The 20,293-nt window shown below is 36.6% G+C and overlaps 1 protein-coding gene across 1 annotated transcript in view; it reads left to right on the forward strand.

Moving 5' to 3' along the window:
- MKLN1 (muskelin 1) overlaps positions 1-20,293 on the forward strand; it is a 299,405-nt gene that overhangs the window by 237,528 nt on the left and 41,584 nt on the right. Inside the window, exons 13-15 of the mRNA XM_077135509.1 lie at positions 785-932; positions 3,918-4,032; positions 5,453-5,592. Of these exons, the coding sequence (XP_076991624.1) occupies positions 785-932; positions 3,918-4,032; positions 5,453-5,592 (403 nt within the window). The remainder of the gene's footprint in view (positions 1-784; positions 933-3,917; positions 4,033-5,452; positions 5,593-20,293) is intronic.

Consider the following 20,293-nt stretch of genomic DNA (forward strand, 5'->3'; position numbering starts at 1 on the left):
CAAAGTGGTATATTAGATACCAAATTTATTTTTCTTGGAAATGATGTCATTTCATTGCATGTTGTGACAAGATAGTTTAAATTCCTCTTACCTTGCTAAATCCACATTTTGCTTTTTTGTCAAATTTTTGTTTTCTATGTCAAGATTTGAATATTTTATTGCTATTAGGTTAGTGACTCAAATAATAAATCAATTAATTAAGGTATTACTCTTTCCAAGCTCATATAAAAATTATAACATTGCATTTCTCTTCCTACCGCTTTCTTTCTAGCTCCATTTACTCCATAGTTTCTTTCTTTTGGGGGGAGTGAGGGGGTGGGCAGTGACAGTACATGGGCCAGGAACCAAATCTAGCTCCATTTAGATAGTTAGCCTTCATTTATTCTTTCAACAAAGAATTGAGTAGCCATAATATGCCAGGATTGATCTAGACACTGGGAATAAAATAGTGAACAAAACAACTTCTGCCCTTTGAAGATGACATTCCAAAACTGGGAGAAGGCAATAAACAATTATTTGTTGTTTAATAAAAAAAGTTATATATTCAGAAGATAAGTACTGTAGACAAAGTAGAACAGAGAGGGCAGTGCAACAGTGGCTCAGTAGCAGAATTCTCTCCTGCCATGCCGGAGACCCGGGTTCGATTCCCAGAGCCTGCCCATGCCAAAAAAATAAAAATAAAAAAAAAAACAAGCAGAGTAAGGATGAATTAATCTTTTAAAAGTTAAGTATAACTTTGTCTCTAATATGAATATGTTATCTCATTTTCTTCTCCAATTTATAGTTCCAATGACTGGCTTCACACAGAGAGCAACCATTGATCCAGAACTTAATGAAATACATGTTTTATCTGGACTCAGCAAAGATAAAGAAAAGAGGGAAGAAAATGTCAGAAATTCATTCTGGATTTATGACATTGTGAGGAATAGTTGGTAAGAACTGTTGTTTGTGCTGGACTCCCAGTGTAGTGTTTGTTTGAGGTTGTTGGTTTATTGTCAAAATAAGAGAGAAGTAGGGAGCTTATGTTAACTTATGATGTTGTACACTTAAAAGTCAATATGGTGCTTACACATACCATGACAAAAATATGGAACTACTAAACGTTAACACTGGGGAATTACCTGACACTGTGTCAAACATTAGGGACACCCAAATCAATAGGCCAGCCCTTGATCTTGAGACTTACTCTGGTGAAGCTTATGTAGGTAGCAGAGAAGCTTAGCCTACCTATATGGTATGCTTATGAGTTACTTCTGGAGGAGCTTTTTTGTTGCTTAGATGTGGCCTCACTCTCTCTAAACCCAACTCTGTAAGTGAAATCATTGCCCTCCCCACTACATGGGACATGACAAGCAGGGGTGAAAGTCTCCTTGTTGACGTGGGAGATGACTCTCAGGGTTGAGTCTGGCTCTGACACTGTGGGAACAACAGTTCCATCCTGACCAAAAGGGGGAAAAGATGTGTAACTAATAAAGTATCAGTGGCTGAGAAAGTTCAAATAGAGTCAAGAAGCTGCTCTGGAGGTCACTCTTACTCAAGCTTCAGTTAGACATTGCTGCCTATCTTAATTTGCCAAACCCCAACCAAAACCATTCCAACTAATCCTAAAGAACGCCTAGGGCAATATATAAGATTCTACAAAAGTTCTATGCACCAGGGTAACTTTCGAGAAAGCTACAACCTCCAGAAGGATCCCTGGACCAGATAAGTCCTGAAACCTCTCTAGAAAGCCCACCCTCTCCAGAACATCAGCTAGTTCCATCTCTGTACCCATATTATAGACAGCCCCTTCCAACATGAAAAAGTTAGAATGCCATAGCCCAAATACCCCTAAAAAGTGGGATAGAAAGATCAAAGGGGATGGTGGTGTTATACAGAGAAGGTAGGGTTTAACAAACAAATATGATTGCTGAATCATTAAACTGATATTCCTTTTAGTCCCCAGTATCTTAGAGCAGCTAGAAGTAAAAACCTTAAATTGTGGAATTGTAATCCATACCGAACTCTGAAATCTTTTCTACAACTTATTGTTGTGGTATACTTGAAATTTATTGCTCTTTTGTTTATATGTTATTTTTCACAAAAAAGAAAAAAAAATGTTGATTGTGATGATTAAAAAAAAATTTATTCTTTCTAGCCTCCTATATTCTGGAGCAGCTAGAAGGAAAAATCCAAGATGATGTTATGGTAGCCCATGACAAACTCTGGAATCTGTCCTGTAACTATTTGTTGAAGAGTGCTTTGAAAACTATTGCTTTTTTCTTTCTTTGCTTTGTACATATGTTATATTATCCAATTAAAAAAAAAGGTTTTAAAAAACAGTGGATATGGTGCCTACACATACAATGATGTTCACTAAATCGGGCTAGGTTTAAGCTGTTTAATTAGTAGATGGTTTCTGGCCTGGAGTCAAAAGAATTGTGTTTTAGTCTAGGTTATGCTACTGAGTAGAGGCGTGAACTTGAAAAGTAACACCTCCAAGTCTTAGTTTTTGTAAAAGAAAGATATTCAACTAGAGTGGGGTTTCCTAAAGTATACTGTAAGGTACACCATTCCTAGAAGATAGCAATAGATGTGACTTGAAAAAGTATACTTTTGGCCAAATAAATTGGGAAATGTTAAGGTAAGCAGATTTCTTTACATTAGACCCCTTCAAAGTTTTTAATAAGCTGATAGGGATTTTGATCCTCCAAAGAGGGGAGATTATTAGCATTTCCATACGAGGCCCCTTTGTCACAGAATATCTCACAGAACTGGTGCTGCACATTTTACTTTCTGAAACACTGGCCTAGAGGATTCAGTGCTAACATTCTGTTACTTCTCCATAAGTGAATATTCTACAGCACAGAAGCATGACAGAAGACCTCTTAGGTACCCTTAGGTACCTTAGGTACCACCCTTAGGTAACTGAGGGTGGTGCTCAGAAACTGAGGGAATTTATTTCCTAAGTAGAACTTTATAGCAAAAATGAAAGTATTGTGAATCTTTTTATCATGAGTAGACAGAAAATAAATCATCTCTTTTACCCTTTAGTTTTAGTCTTCATGTACGCTGTTTGTATTGCATAATGTGAGATAAATTGTTCTTAAGTGAGCTTTTTGAGGGCCATTAAAAGTTCAGAGCTCACCCCAATCTTGGGGTTTGTTCATATGAAAGTTAACCCCACAAAGGATAGGTCAAGCCTGCTTAAAATTAGGCCTAAGAGTCACCCGCAAGAGAACCTCTTTTGTTACTCAGCTGTGGCCTCTCTGTCCAGCCAACTCAACAGGCAAACTCACTGCCCTTCCCCTTTGTACATGGGACATGACTCCCATGGGTGTGGACCTTCCTGGTAATATGGAACAGAAATCATAGAATGAGCTGAGACTCAGCATCAAGGGATTCAGAAAACCTTCTCAACCAAAAGGGGGGAGAGGGAAATGAGACAAAATAAAGTGTCCATGGCTGAGAGATTCCAAACAGAGTTGAAAGTTTACCCTGGAGGTTATTCTTACGCATTAAATAGATGTCACCTTGTTAGTCAAGATGTAATGGAGAGGCTGAAGGGAATGCCTGATGTAGAGTTATGTTCCAGTAGCCATGTTTCTTGAAAATGATTGTATAACGATATAGCTTTCACAGTGTGGCTGTGTGATTGTGAAAACCTCATGTCTGATACTTCTTTTATCTATCTTATCAACAGACAAGTAAAACAAATGGAATAAAAATAAACAATAAGGGGGGGATAGTTCAGAGCTCAGTTCTAACAAATTCATATTATTTTATGAGTGACTAGAATTTTAAGATTTGATGTGAGCAAATTTATAATTTTTTGTTTATTATTAGGGATGTAACTCATTTGCTTGCTACAATTATATTTGTATTATGTTTTCTGCAAATTTTCTAGAATAAAATAACCTAAAAGCAATATCTTACAGGTCTTGTGTCTATAAGAATGATCAGGCTGCAAAAGATAATCCAAATAAAAGTGTCCAGGAGGAAGAACCATGTCCAAGATTTGCACATCAGCTTGTATATGATGAGTTACACAAGGTATCTTGAATACATTTACGTGATAACTTTACATGACCAGTCTGTTTCTGATTGATTTTAAGTGGATTTGATTTTTTTAAGTTACATAAAATACATAGCTGATATTCAATATCACGTCTCCCTAAAATTTCTTAAAAGAATAAACATTTTGCAAGTCTGTAAATCTAAAACTTTTCTTCTTTTGTAAATGCCCAATGATTGCTTCTTAGCTGTGTAGGTCAGATAGTATAGCCTGTGTTTCTCCAATATGTATAGCCACATAAAAGATGTACAGTTTTCGGCTTTTGGGTAGTTGTCCCACACAGTGAATAGAAACAGGTATATGACTTACTGATTTTAGATTTCCCCATTTGTGTAAGAAGTTCTTTTATTTTATTTCGCCTAGGCTTGAGTAAAATATCTTCTCCATCAGCCTAGTGAAAACAGTCTTGCATTTTGAAGTTCAATTGTCAGTAAACATTTGGAGTGGTTTCTTTAACTATTTCTCCCTTAAAATTAACATAGTTCAATGATTGGATTCAGATTATACGTTATTAACAGAGCCTGTTTTCTTTCTATTCAGGCCACAGATAATTAAATTTTAGGTTCTATAGTTTGAGACTTCTATGTAAAAGAGATACCATGGGAGTGAATAAAAACCCTTTCTTTTAGTGTCTTCCAAATTAAAGGAAAAAATAATTTCCATCTTCAGAATGGAAATAATAGCTCTATTATGTAACACATTGAATATGAATGTTTTCAAAATTTCAAGAAATGCTTCAGTTCTTTTATAAATAAATAATATCATTAAAATTGTACTTAATTTTTTCTTTAGGACTTCAACTTGAATATAGTGGAATCATTACTGCATGCCTTTTATATTTATTTTTTTGGTGTTAAATAATGGAATAACATTTGTGAAATTATTTCACAAAATATATGTGCCGCTTAATATTTGGCATTATGTCTAAAGCAAAATTAAGACATTAAAATTTTAAGTTTATACTTTGCTATCAACCCTCAGTGATTCAGCATGTATGTCAGAACTTTTAAAAAATAGCATTTGTTATGGTCAACACCTAATTAGGTTGATAATTTCTTTTATGATTTGTTTTCAGCAAACTATATATCTTAGATTAGCTTCTCTCTGTTGTTTTGTTTCATGACTTCCATGGTCATTGTAATTGAGGTAATACAACTTATTTCACTATAAAATTTACTTAAGAAAGTAGCTTTGTGCTTTAAGGTAAAATGGAAACTTGAGAAAAATCAAGGCATATTTATTAAAAATGCATTAATGTTTTTAGTTTTTGCATAATAAGGCTAAGAAAGTTACCTGTTTTCAGTAGTACCAAAATAAGGGAATTTTACTGTGGTTTATGCATTTTCTTGAGTATGCATGAATTTTTGAAAATCTGTTGTTTTTTTTAATTGATTGTAGGTTCATTATTTATTTGGTGGGAATCCAGGAAAATCCTGCTCTCCAAAGATGAGATTAGATGACTTCTGGTCACTGAAGTTGTGTAGGCCTTCAAAAGATTACCTACTGAGGCACTGTAAATACCTCATAAGAAAACACAGGTATAAACATAGTTCATTGAAAACTTTTAATTAACATTATCTGCTATTACAGATGTTATCTAAATATTGGAGATAGTTTTTGTCTTTGGAAATTTAATAACATGACAGTATAAATATTGTGAACATCTTATATTTATCCTACTTGGCTTTGCTTTCCTCTTTCAAAGCGAGATACAAACTGAAGATATATATATTTATGCTTAAAAGTTTCTGCATACAGAACAATGATCTTGCTTATGAAATTTTGCAGCTGTTAGAGTTAAAGGGTATAATTTCTGTGAAGGTGTTATGCCTATCTTGGAGTGACTCAAGACCTAGCCACTACAAATTAGACCAGCTCTAGATTATTATTTATTTTTTTTTTAAATTAGCAACAAACAAAAGCATTAACATATCATTCCATTCTACATATATAATCAGTAATTCTTTGTATCATCACGTAGTTGCATATTCATCATTTCTTAGAACATTTGCATCAATTCAGAAAAAAATAAAATGATAACAGAGAAAATAAAAACGATTATACATACCATACCCCTTACCCATCACTTGCATTTATCACTAGCATTTCAAACTAAATTTGTTTTAACATTTGTTCCCCCTATTATTTATTTTTATTCCATATGTCCTACTCATCTGTTGACAAGGTAGATAAAAAGAGCATCAGACACAAGGTTTTCACAATCACACAGTCACGTTATGAAAGCACTATCATTGTTCAATCATCATCAGAAACATGGCTACTGGAACACAGCTCTACATTTTCAGGCAATTCCCTCCAACCTCTCCATTACATCTTGAATAACAAGGTGATATCTACTTAATGCGTAAGAATAACCTCTTGACTCTGTTTGGAATCTCTCAGCCATTGACACTTGGTCTCATTTCACTCTTCCCCCTTTTGGTCGAGAAGGTTTTCTCAATCCCTTGATGCTGATCTCAGTCCCTTAATGCTGATCTAGATTATTGACATCTGCTTGACCTATTGATAACTCGTAACAGAGACTGCAGTGATAGAGTTGACTATATAGTATCTTTATAATTTGATGTTTTAGAATATAACCCCAAAATATTTTTATAGTTTCACATCATTATCTTTACCATTTGACTACAAAATCATGTAATCAAACATTTTCATATATATTTCCTGCACCATTTTACTTTGTAGCCTTAGTAAGTGATAAAATTCTGAAAACTATAGAAAAGTGTCCTTTTGGTTACTAATAGTGTTAGATGGCAATAAAAATTTTAGTTTGGAAAGAAGGTTAAACTTTAACGATGGTAACAACCTCCACTTATTGAATAGTTGTTACATACCTAGACCCTGTGCTTATTACTCTTATTGCTCTTTTGAATGAACCTTCTTTTCCTATTTTTTTCTATGCCTTGTAGTTTTTGTTGAAATCTGGGTATTTTAATAATATAATGTGTCAACTCTGGAAACCAGATTGTCCTTCCATGGTTTATGGGATCTTTTTCCCCCCTTATTTTTGAAGGTTATTGTAGTCGATTTGATTTTGAGCCTTTATTCCTTAAGCTTATATACAGCTGATATTATTGACAGATTTCTTTGAATGCCACGAGCTACCAAAAAAAAACAAAAATAACAACAAAAATCACCTCTGTTTCTTTTTGTGGATTGGTTCTGTGTTTGTGACATCCTTTAGCCCTTAGACTGCCTTACAGTGGTCCTACAGAACGGCCTAAGGCAAAAGCATAGTATCCTCTCAGTTCTTTTCTGAGCATAGGTCTTGTCCTGGCTATGGGCTTATGGCCTTCTCAGTTCCCCCTTTTGAAGGGGCATTCCTCCAATTGCCCCCAGGAAATTTGTGGTCTTTCCTTTTAGGAGCTAATTTTTTATCTCAGCACATAGTCCTTTGCCCCAGGCACCTGTGGTTTGATTGTTTTCTTAGGGCATTTTAACAATGGCTTCTACTGTTCAGAGTGAGTTCTGTGAGTGTTGAGCCGCAAGGGAGTGCCCTGAATGAGTTGTTCAGCCTCCCACAGATATGCATGTGCCAATATGCATTATAAAGGTTACTCCGTTCTCTCCAGAAACCAGTACTGTTGTAGTTTGCTAGCTGCCAGAATGCAACACACCAAATACTGATTGGCTTTTAATAAAAGGTGATTTATTTCATTAGTTCTTCAGAGGAAAGGCAGCTAACTTTCAACTGAGGTTCCTTCTTATGTGGGAAGGCAGAGGACAGTCTCTGCTGGCCCAGGCCTCTGGGTTCCAACAACTTTCCCTGGGGTGATTCCTTTCTGCATCTCCAAAGGCCTGGGCTGAGCTACAAGTGCTGAGATGAGGTATGCTGAGCTGCTTGGGCTGTGCTACATTAAGCTCTCTCATTTAAGCACCAGCCAGTTAAATCAAACATCATTCATTGCAACAGGTACACCTCCTAGCTGACTGCAGATGTAATAAACAACAGATGAGGTTCACATGCTGCCATTAGCTCATGTCCACAGCAGTAGAACTGGGCACCTTCACCTAGCCAAGTTGACACCTGAATCTAAGTACCACAAGGACCGTGGACTTACATTTCAGAACACAGGAAGTAAATGGAGAAAAGTGGCATAAGTGCCCCATAATTTTCCTTAATTCAGCCTTCTCCAGTTACTTCAACACTTTATCTGTTTTCCACAACTGTAAAGAAGTTGGTTCTGCCAGTTTCTGCTGATTTTTCACTGTTGCTATTGGGGGATGGAATCGAGCCTCTCACTCCACCATCTTGCTGAATGACAAGTAGACTCCTAGGTTTTTGATTGGAGTGATTTTAAGATGATATATTGCTATCAATTGAGTTGAACAAGACTGTGGTTGTAGCAGTATTTAAGAAGATTAGGAGTTCAGTTTTGAATATTTTGTGTTTGCTTATGTTATGATATCTAAGTAAAAAAGTAGTGAAATATTTGAGCCAAGGTCAAGAGAGAGAGAAATGACTTTAAAGCATGTTATGATGCTACAGTGATCAAAAAGCATGGTATCAGCATAAAGATAGATATACTAACCAATGGAAATGAATAGAGTATTCAGATACAGACCCCTCTCATCTAAGGACAATTGATCTTTGGTAGGCAGTCAAAGCCAAATTGCCTGGGATATAACAGCCTCTTCAATAAATGGTGCCTGGAGAACTAGATATCCATATGCAAAAGAATGAAAGAGGACCCATATCTCACACCTTATACAAAAATTAACTCAAAGTGGATCAGAGACCTAAACATTAGATCTAAGACCATAAAACTTTTAGAAGAAAATGTAGGGAAATATCTTAAAAAACTTATAATAGGAGGTGGTTTCCTAGATCTTATATCCAAAGCACAAGCATTGAAGAAAGAAATAGATAAATGGCAACTCCTCAAAATCAAATACTTTTGTGCATCAAAAAGCTTTGTCAAGAAAGTAAAAAGGTAGCCTACACAAAGGGAGACAGTATTTGGAAACAATATATCAGATAAGGGTCTAGTATCCAGAATATATAAAGAGATTGTTCAACTCAACAACAAAAATATAGACAACCCAATTACAAAATGATCAAAAGACATGAACAGACCCTTCTCAGAAGAGAACATACAAATGGCCAAAAGGCACATGAAAAGATGCTCAACTTCCCTGGCTATTAGGGAAATGCAAATCAAAACCACAATGATATATCATCTCACACTTACCGCAATGGCCATTATCAATAAAACAGAAAATCACCAAGTGCTGAAGAGGATGTGGAGAAAGAGACACACTTATCCACTGTTGGTAGAAATGTAAAATGGTTCAACTGCTGTGGAAAGCAGTTTGGCAGTTCCTCAGGGAGCTAAAAGTAGAATTGCCATATGATCCGGCAGTACCATTGCTAGGTATCTACTCAGAGGACATGAGGGCAAGTACACAAACACATTTTCACACCAGTGTTTATAGCAGCATTATTTACAATTACCAAGAGCTAGAAATAGCCCAAATGTCCATCAACAGACAAGTGGCTAAACAAGCTGTGGTGTATATATAATGAATACATAAGGAATGTTTTGCAGCTGTAAGACAGAATAAATTTTATGAATTATGTAATAGCATGGAATGGACCTTGAAGACATGCTGAGTATGATTAGCCAGAAACAAAACGCAGATACTGTATGGTTTCACTGATATGAATTAACATTAATGAATGAACTTGGAGAATTTCAGTTAAGAACAGAGACCATCAGGAGATAGCAGTAGGGTAGATATTGGATAATTGGAGCTGAAGGGATACAGATTATGCAACAGACTGATTGTAAACATTCAGAAATGGATAGCACAATACTATCTAACTGTAACACAATAATGTTAGTACGCTGATGAAGCTGAATGTGAGAATGATAGAGGGAGGAGGACTGGGGGCAGAAATGAAACCAGAAGGAAAGATAGACAATAATGACTGAGATGGTATAATCTAGGAAGGCCTAGAATGTACGATAGTGTCTAAATGTACAAATTAAAAAATGTTTTTGCATGAGGAAAAACAAAGGAATGTCAGTATGCAGGGTGTTGAAAATAGATGGTAATTCATATTTAAAAACTTTAACTTATGTGTGAAACTAAAGCAAAAAATGTCTATTTGGTACAAAATTTATATTTCAACTAGTGCATATCCTAACGCACCTTATATGGACAGTTTAATTGAATACCGTAAGTACATGGAACCTTGAGCGGGTCATGAGATTTTGGACTTTTGTCCAGAATAATGCCCCGATAAATCCCAGAGTGATTTGAACAGTGAATAAAAAATGTATCTGCCAAGTTCCTTGGGGGAATGGTGAGAAAGAAGGAAAATTCAACTTCCCCATCTGGAGAAGACCTGATATTCTTGCAAGCAGTGAGGACAACAAAATCAATAGGCTAAACCCTCAATCTTGTGATTGATTCATATGAAATTTAGCCCCACAAAGTATAGGCTAAGCTTACTTAAAATTAGGCCTAAGAGTCACCCCAGGGAACCTCTTTTGTTGCTCAGATGTAGCCTATTTCTCTGCCAACACAGCAAGTAAAATCACTGCCCTTCCCCTCTCTTTGTGGAACATGACTCCCAGGGGTGTAACCGTCCTTGGCAACATGGGACAGAAATCCTAGAATGAATTGGGACTCGGCATCAAAGGATTGAGAAAACCTTCTCAACTTAAAGGGAGAAGAGAGAAATGAAACAAAATAAAGTGTCAGTGGCTGAGAGATTTCAAATAGAATCAAGAGATTATCCTAGAGGTTATTCTTATGCATTATATAGATAACCCCGGTTTAGTTTAAGGTGTATTAGGCTAGAGGAAAGTGCCTGAAACTGTAGAGCTATGTTCCAATAGCTATGTTTCTTTAAAATGATTGTATAATGATACAGCTTTCACAAAGTGACTGTGTGATTATGAAACCTTTTTCTGATGCTCCTTTTATCTACAGTATGAACAGATGAGTAAAAAATATGGATTAAAAATAAATAAATAATGGGAACAAATGTTAAAATTAATTAGGTAGAGGGAGATACTAGTGGTCAGTGAGAGGGAGGGATAAGGTTATGGTATGTGTGAGTTTTTTCTTTTTATTTCTTTTTCCAGAATGATGTAGATGTTCTGAGGAATGGTCATGGTGATGAATATACAACTATGTGATGATATTGTGAACCATTGATTGCACGCGAAGTATGAATGTCCATATGTTAAGAATGTTCATGTTGTATATTGGTTTTGTTAATAACAAACAAATAAATGAATAAATAATAGGGCAACAAATGTTAAATTGGATAGAGGGAAATACTAGTTGTCAATGAGAGGGAGGTATAAGGGGTATGGTATGTATGAGGTTTTTCTTTTTTCTTTTTATTTCGTTTTCTGGAATGATGTAAATGTTCTGAGAAATGATCATGGTGATGAATATACAACTACGTAATGATATTGTGAGCCATTGAATGCACATGAAGTATGAAATGTTCATACATTAAAAATGTTTGTGTTGTATATTGATTGATTTTATTAATTAAAAAAAAAAGTTAAAAGGCAGCCTACTCAATGGGAAACAATATTTGGAAACCACCCATCAGGTAAGGGTGTACTATCCAGAACATATAAAGAGATTCTTCAACTCAACAACAAAAAGATAAGCAACCCAATTTAAAAATGGGCAAAACGATACAGCACAGGAACTAACTGCTCTTCCCTCTTCCATGAGACATGACTCCCAGGCTTCTGAATCTTCCTGGCAATGTGGTCAGTGAGAGGGAGGGGTAAAGGGTATCATATGTATGAGTTTTTTCTTTTTTCTGTTTGTTTCTTTTTCTGAAATGATGCAAGTGTCCTAAGAAATGATCATAGTGGAAAAAATATATAGGCAAAAAACATAAACACTTCTCAGAAGAGGAAATACAAATGACTTGAAAGGCTCAACTTTACTAGCTATTAGGGAAATGCAAATCAAAACCACAATGAGTTATCTCACACCCACTAGAATGGCCATTTTCAAAAAAACAAAACAAAATTGAAAACGACAGGTGCTGGAGAGGATGTGAAGAAAGAGACACACCTAACCACTGTTAGTGGGAGTTTAAAATGGTGCAACCACTGTGAAAGGTAGTTTGGTAGTTCCTCAAGAAGCTAAATGTAGAATAGCTGTATGATCCAGCAATCCCATTGCTAGGTATCTATTCAGAGGATGTGAGGGCAAGGACACAAATGAGCATTTACACACCAGTGTGTATAGCAGCATTATGTACAATTGCCAAGAGATGGAAACAGCCCAAATGTCCATCAGTGGATGAGTGGCTAAGTAAGCTCTGGTACATGCATAGAACGGAATATTATGCAACTGTGAAACAGAATAAAGTCACAAAGCATGTAACAACATGGGTTGATCTTGAGAACATTATGCTGAGTGAAATTTGCCGGAAACGAAAGGACAAATACTGTATGGTCTCACCGATATAAGCTGGCATTAATGAGTTAAGTTAGAGAATTTCAGTCAAGAACACAGTTTATCAGGAGATAGAAATAGGGTAGAGATTGGGTAATCGGCCCTGAAGGAATACAGATTGTGCAACAGGACTGATGGTAAAAATTCAGAAATGGATAGCACAATACCATATCTGATTATAGCACAGTAATATAAGTACAATAAATCAAGCTGAATTTGAATATGATGGAAAGGAAAGGGCTGGAAGCACATATGAAACCAGAAAGAAAGATAGAGGATTAAGACTGGGATGGTATAATTTAGGAATGCCAAGACGGTACAATGATGGTGATTAAATGTATGAGTTAAAAAATGTTTTTGCATGAGGAAGAACAAAGAAATGTCAGTATTGCAGGGTGTTGAAAACGAATGGTGTATGGGACAAAGTACAGTTAATGCAAGCTTGGGTCTGTAGTCAACAGTAACACTGTAATATGCTTCCAGTGAGTGTAACAAAGGCATTATGCCAAAACTAAATGTCAGTAGGCAGGGGTATTCAGAAAGGGGTATGGATTCTTTGTGGAAAAAAGGAAATGTCTTCAAATAGAGTATGGTGCTGAAGGCATGTCTGTACACTTAGGCTGGATTGTATGATATGTGAATAAAACTATTGAAGGATGAACAGAGAAAAACAAGTGCTAGAGAAAATGTGGAGAAAGAGATGTACCTATTCACTGTTGATAGGGAAATGAGAGGTGCAGCCCCTTGGAGGGTAGTGTGATGGTTGCACAGGAGGCTAGGGATGGATTTGCCTTGTGATTCTGAAACCCCATTGCTCGGTATATACCTGGAGAAGCTGAATATGGGGACACGGATGGACATTTGCACACTGGTGTCTGGTGGCAGTGTTCAATATCCACAATGAATGGAGGTGGCCTAAGGGTACAATGAATGAGGAATGGAAGGGGGAACTAGTGTCTACATACAATGGACTACTGAGCAGCTGCAAAATGGAGTGAAGTTGTGAGGCATGCAACTAGATGAATGAACCTTCAGAGCTGTAAGTTGAATGAAATGTCAGGAACGAAAAGACATGTATTAACATGCCTCAATCATATGGACTAACTATAATATAAAAATTTAGTGAACTAAAATTGAGAGCATGGGATATCAGGTTGGGGCATATTGTTAAGATTCCTAGACTGTAAGCTCTTAGAGCAGTCACGTGTATTCAGGAGGTGTAACTGTTAATTTCAAATTCTGAGATACTGAGCTGTTTGTGAGTAACATGATCTTTCCCAGAAACTTCGGGTGTTTATGTGACACCTGAGACTCAGAGTTAGAGCTCTGAAGTTATGAAAGTATCCCATTTAGGAATTGTTTAAACAGTTGAAAAATTGATAAGACATTGAATAGTGATATGACTGAAGTTGTTCTGGATAGGACTAAGGTATATCAGAAGACTGGGTAAAGGATGATATTATCTATATTTTAAAACTTCAACTCTTGAGTGAGACCGAAGGGATAAATGTTTATTTGGTGCAAAATTTATATTTTGGCTGGTGCATTTCCTATTTTAACTTGTTTGGTCAGTTTAATTGAACATGATAAGTATAAGGAATCTTGAATGGGGCATGAGATCTTGGTTAGTACAGGTCACTGTGGTGCCCCAGTACACCCCAAAGTAAGTTAGGCAGAGTATAAAAAAATATTTGTAAATCCTCCTGGAGGGACTAGGGAGAAAGGAGAAAATGTTAAACTTCTCCACCTGGGGAATTCCTGGTATTCTCACAAGCAGTGGGGGAAATCAATTCAATAGGCCAAGCCCATGATCTTGGGGCTTTCGCTTAGGAAACTTATTCCTGCAAAGGAGAAGCTAAGCCTACTTGCAATTAGGCCTAAGTGTAACTCCCAGAGAACCTCTTTTATGCTCAGATGTGGCCTATCTCTCTCTCTCTAAGACAATACATCAAGTGAATTCACTGCCCTCCCCCACTATGGGAGACATGACTCCCAGGGGGTGTAAATCTCCCTGGCAACATGGGACAAAAATTCTGAAATAAGCCAGGACCCAACCTCAAGGGATCGAGAAAACCTTCTTGACCAAAATGGGGAAGAAAGAAATGAAACAAATAATGTGTCAGTGGCTGAGAGATTTCAAACAGAGTTGAGAGGTTATCCTGGAGGTTATTCTTATGCATTAATAGAGATATCCCCTTTTTAATTTATGGTGAATTGATTGGAGTGGCTAGAGGGAAGTGCCTGAAACTACAGAGCTGTTTTCCAATAGCCCTGTTTCTTGAAGATGATTGTATAACAACATGGCTTTTACATTGTGACTATGTGATTGTGAAAACCTTGGGTCTGATGCTCCTTTTGTCTAGGGTATGGAAAGATGAATAAGAAATATGGATAAAAAATAAATAAAAGGGGAGGTGCCAAAATGGCAGATTAGTAAGGTATGGGATTTAGTTCATTCTCCAGAACAGCTGCTAAATAACCAGGAACAGTACAGAACAGCTCCTGGGACCATGTAAGTGACTGCACACACAATGTACCCCAGTCTAGACCAGGGGGACTGGCTGCGAGTCCACCCAGAACCCAGGGAGAGTCTGCCAAGGTTAAAGGTACTGCTTCATCTTATGCTGGTGGGACCTGCAGGCAGACAAGTGCCACATACCGTGCAGGATAAGAAAAACAGAGTTCAGAGACTTCACAGGAAAGTCTTTCAACCTGGTGGATCTCACCCTCAGGGAAAACTGATGCAGGTGACCCTTTCCTCCTGACAGGAAGTCAGTTTGTGTTGGAAATATCAGGCTGGGGTCTAGAATACCTAAGTAGACCCGTCTGAGGTGGGGAGGTGGGGAAGGCACCATACAGGCAGGGCAAGAACCAAGAAAACAAGAACTGAAAATTTCTCCTCTGTTCAGCAAAACCTAAGCTAGTGGTCCAGAACAAGCTTAGTTGAATGTCAAAGAACAGACAGACAACAAATCCATCCAGTAAGAAAACTGTAGGTAAAAGTAGTGAAAACAATCTCCAGAATAAGCTAATTAAGGTAATTAAATGCCTAGATGCCAGCAAAAAATAACAAATCACACTAGGAAAATTGAAGATATGTCCCAGTCAAAGGAACAAACCAACAATTCAAATGAGATGCAGGAGTTGAAGCAATTAATTCAGAATGTACGAACAGACATGGAAAACCTCATCAAAAATCAAATCAATGAATTGAAGGAGGATATAAAGAAGGCAAGGAATGAACAAAAAGAAAAAATCAAAAGACTGGAAAAACAAATCACAGAACTTATGGGAATGAAAGGCACAGTAGAAGAGATGAAAAAAACAATCGAAACCTACAATGTTAGATTTTGAGAAGCAGAAGATAAGGATTAGTGACCTGAAGGACGGAACATCAAATCCAACAAGCAAAAGAAAATATAGGGAAAAGAGTGGAAATATATGAGCAGGGACTCAGGGAATTGAATGACAATATGAAGGGCATGAATATACATGTTGTAGGTGTCTAGAAGGAGAAGAGAAGGGAAAAGGAGGAGAAAAACTAATGGAAGAAATTATCACTGAATATTTCCCAACTCTTATGAAAGATTTAAAATTACAGATCCAAGAAGTGCAGTGTACCCCAAAGAGAATAGATCCGAATAGATCCAAATAGACGTACTCTAAGACACTTACTAATCAGAATGTGAGAGGTCAAAGAGAAAGAAAGAATCTTGAAAGCAGCAAGAGAAAAGCAATCCATCACATACGAGAGAAGCCCAATAAGACTATGCATAGATTTCTCAGCAGAAACCATGGAAGCTAGAAGACAGTGGGATGATATATTTAAATTACTAAAAGAAAAACTGCCAACCAAGAATTCTATTTCCAGCAAAAATCATTCTTCAAAAGTGAGGAAGAAATTAAAACATATTCAGACAAAATAAAAATCACTCAGAGAATTTGTGACCAAGAGACCACCTCTGCAAGAAATACTAAAGGGAGCACCAGAAACAGATAGGAAAAGACAGGAGAGAGAGGTGTGGAGAAGAGTGTAGAAAGGAAGACTATCAGTAAAGGTAAAAAAGAAAAATTAGATATGACATATAAAATCCAAAAGGCAAAATGGTAGAAGAAAGTACTACCTGTACAGTAATAACAATAAATGTTAATAGATTAAACTCCCCATTCAAAAGTAAAGCCTGGCAGAATGGATTAAAAAACAGGACCCATCTATGTGCAGTCTACAGGAAACACATCTTATACCCAAAGATAAACATAGGTTGAAAGCGAAAGGTTGGGAAAGGATATTTCATGCAAATAACAATCAGAAAAGAGCAGTAGTAGCTATACCAATATCCAACAAATTGGACTTCAAATGTGAAAGTTAAAAGAGACAAAGGAGGATACTATGTATTAATAAAAGGAACAGTTCAACAAGAAGACGATCATAAATATTTATGCACCGAGCCAGAATGCCCTAAAATACATGAGGCAAACACTTGAAAAGAGAAATATACATATCTACCATAATAGTTGGAGACTTCAATTCCACACTTGCATCAATGGACACAACATCAAGACAGAGGATCAATAAAGAAACAGAGAATTTGAAGAATACAGTAATTGAGCTAGACTTAACAGACATTTATAGAACATTACACACCACAACAGCAGGATACACCTTTTTCTCAAGTGCTCATGGATCGTTCTCAAGTATAGACTGTATGCTTGGTCACAAAGCAAGTCTCAATAAATGTAAAAAGATTGAAATCATACAAAACACCTTCTCAGATCATAAAGGAATGAAGTTGGAAATCAATAATTGGCAGAGTGCCAGAAAATGTACAAATATGTGGAGGCTCAACAGCACACTCTTAAACAGCCAGTGGGTCAAGAAAGAAATTACAAGAGAAATCAGTAAATATCTCAAGGAAAATGAAAACATGGCATATCAAACTTTATGGGATGCAGCAAAGACAGTTCTAAGAGGGAAATTTAATTGCCCTAACTGCCTATATCAAAAAAGAAGAAAGGGCAAAAATCGAGGAATTAACTGTCCACTCGGAAAAAGTAGAGAAAGAATAGCAAACTAAACCCAAAGCAAGCAAAAGGAAAGATATAAGATTAGAGCAGAAATAAATGGAATTGAAAGCATGAAAACAATTGAGAAAATCAACAAAACCAAAAGCTCATTCTATGGGAAAATCAATAAGATTGATGGACCTTTAGCAAGACTGACAAAAAGAAGAAGAGAAAGGATGCAAATCAATAAGAACAGAAATAGAAGAGGAGACATAACCACTGACCTCACAGAAATAAAGGAAGTAAGGACAGGTACTATGAACAACTTTATGATAATAAATATGACAATGTAGATGAAATGGACGACTTTCTAGAGAGGCATGAACAACCAGCTTTGACTCGGGAAGAAATAGATGACCTCAACAAACCAATCACAAGTAAAGAAACTGAATCAGTCATTAAGAATCTCCCCAAGAAGAAAAGTCCAGGACCAGATGGCTTCACATGTGAATTCTACCAAACATTCCATAAAGAATTAGTACCAATCCTGCTCAAACTCTTCAAAAAAATTCTAGAGGAGGGAAACCTACCTAACTCATTCTACAAAGCCAACATCAACCTCATACCAAAGCCAAACAAAGATATTACAAGAAAAGAAAACTACAGACCAATCTCTCTAATGAATATAGATGCAAAAATCCTCAACAGAATTCTAGCTAATCGAATCCAGCAGCATATTAAAGGAATTATACATCATGACCAAGTAGGATTCATCCCAGGTATGCAAGAATGGTTCAACATATGAAAATCAATTAATGTAATATACCGTATCAACAGTTCAAAGCAGAAAAACCACACGATCATCTCTATTGATGCAGAAAAAGGCATTTGACAAAATTCAGCATCCTTTCCTGTTGAAAACACTTCAAAGGATAGAAATAGAAGGGAACTTCCTCAAAATGATAAAGGGAATATATGAAAAACCCACAGCTAACATCATCCTCAATGGGGAAAAACTGAAAACTTTCCCCCTAAGATCAGGAACATGACAGGATGTCCACTATCACCACTGTTACTCAACTTTGTGTTGGAAGTTCTAGCCAGAGCAATTAGACAAGAAAAAAGAAATACAAGGGATCAAAATTGGAAAGGAAGAAGTAAAACTCTCACTGTTTGCAGATGATGTGATATTCTATGTCGAAAACCCTGAAAAGTCCACAGCAAAACTACTAGAGCTAATAAATGAGTACAGCAAAGTGGCAGGTTGCCAGATCAGCACTCAAGAATCTGTAGTGTTTCTGTATGCTAGTAATGAACAATCTGTGGGAGAATCAAGAAAAGAATTCCATTTACAGTTGCACCCCAAAGAATAAATTATTTAGGAATAAATTTAAAGAGATAAAAGACCTAGACAAAGAAAACTACAAGAAATTGTTGAAAGAAAATCACAGAAGACCTAAATAGATTGAATGGCATACCGTGTTCATGGATTTGAAGACTAAATATAGTTAAGGTGTCAGTTCTTCCCAAATTGATTTACAGATTCAATGCAGTACCAATTAAAATCCCAAAAACTTACTTTTCAGAAATAGAAAAACCAATATCCATGTTTATCTGGAAGAGCAGGGTTCCCCAAATAGCTAAAAGTATCCTGAGGGAAAAAAAAATGAAGTCGGAGGTTTCACGCTACCTGACTTTAAGGTGTATTATGAAACTTCAGTGGTCAAAACAGCATGGTACTGGCATAAAGATAGATATATGACCAGTGGAATAGAATAGAGTGTTCAGGTATACACCTTCTCATCCATGGACAATTGATCTTTGATAAGGCAGTCAAGCCAACTCACCTGGGACACAACAGTCTCTTCAATAAATGGTGCCTAGAGAACTGGATATCCATATGTAAAAGAATGAAAGAGGACCCATATCTCACACCCTATACAAAAAATTAACTCAAAATGGATCAAAGACCTAAACATTAGATCTAAGACCATAAAGCTGTTAGAAGAAAATGTAGGGAAATATCTTACAAATCTTTTACTAGGAGGCAGTTTCCTAGACCTTACACCCAAAGCAAGAGCATTGAAGAAAGAAAGAAATGGGAACTCCTCAAAATTAAACTCTTTTGCGCATCGAAGAACTTCATCAAGAGTGTAAAAAGACAGCCTGCACAATGGGGGAAAATATTTGGAAACGATACATGAGATAAAGGTCTAGTATCCAGAATTTATATTAAAGACATTGTTCAACTCAGCAACAAAAAGACAGCCAACCCAATTACAAAATGCGTTAAAGACTTGAACAGACACTTCTCAGAAGAGGAAATACAAATGGCCAAAAGGCACATGAGGAGATGCTCAACTTTCCTGGCTGTTAGAGAAATGCCAATCAATATCACAAGGAGATGTCATCTCACACCCACCAGAATGACTATTATCAATAAAACAGAAAATGACAAGTGCTGGAGAGGATGTGGACAAAGAGGCACACTTAGCCACTGTTGGTGGGAATGTCAAATGGTACAACTGCTGTGGAAGGCAGGTTGGTGGTTCCTCAAAAAGTTAAATATAGAATTGCCATATGACCCAGCAATACCATTGCTAGGTATCTACTCAGAGGACATGAGGGCAAGGACACAGACAGACATTTGCACACCAATGTTTATAGCAGCATTATTTACAATTGCAAAGAGATGAAAACAGCCAAAATGTCCATCAGCAGACAAGTGGCTAAACAAACTGTGGTATATACATACAATGAAATATTATG

Source organism: Tamandua tetradactyla, chromosome 1 (assembly GCF_023851605.1).
Source record: "Tamandua tetradactyla isolate mTamTet1 chromosome 1, mTamTet1.pri, whole genome shotgun sequence".
In the NCBI taxonomy this organism is placed as follows: domain Eukaryota; kingdom Metazoa; phylum Chordata; class Mammalia; order Pilosa; family Myrmecophagidae; genus Tamandua; species Tamandua tetradactyla.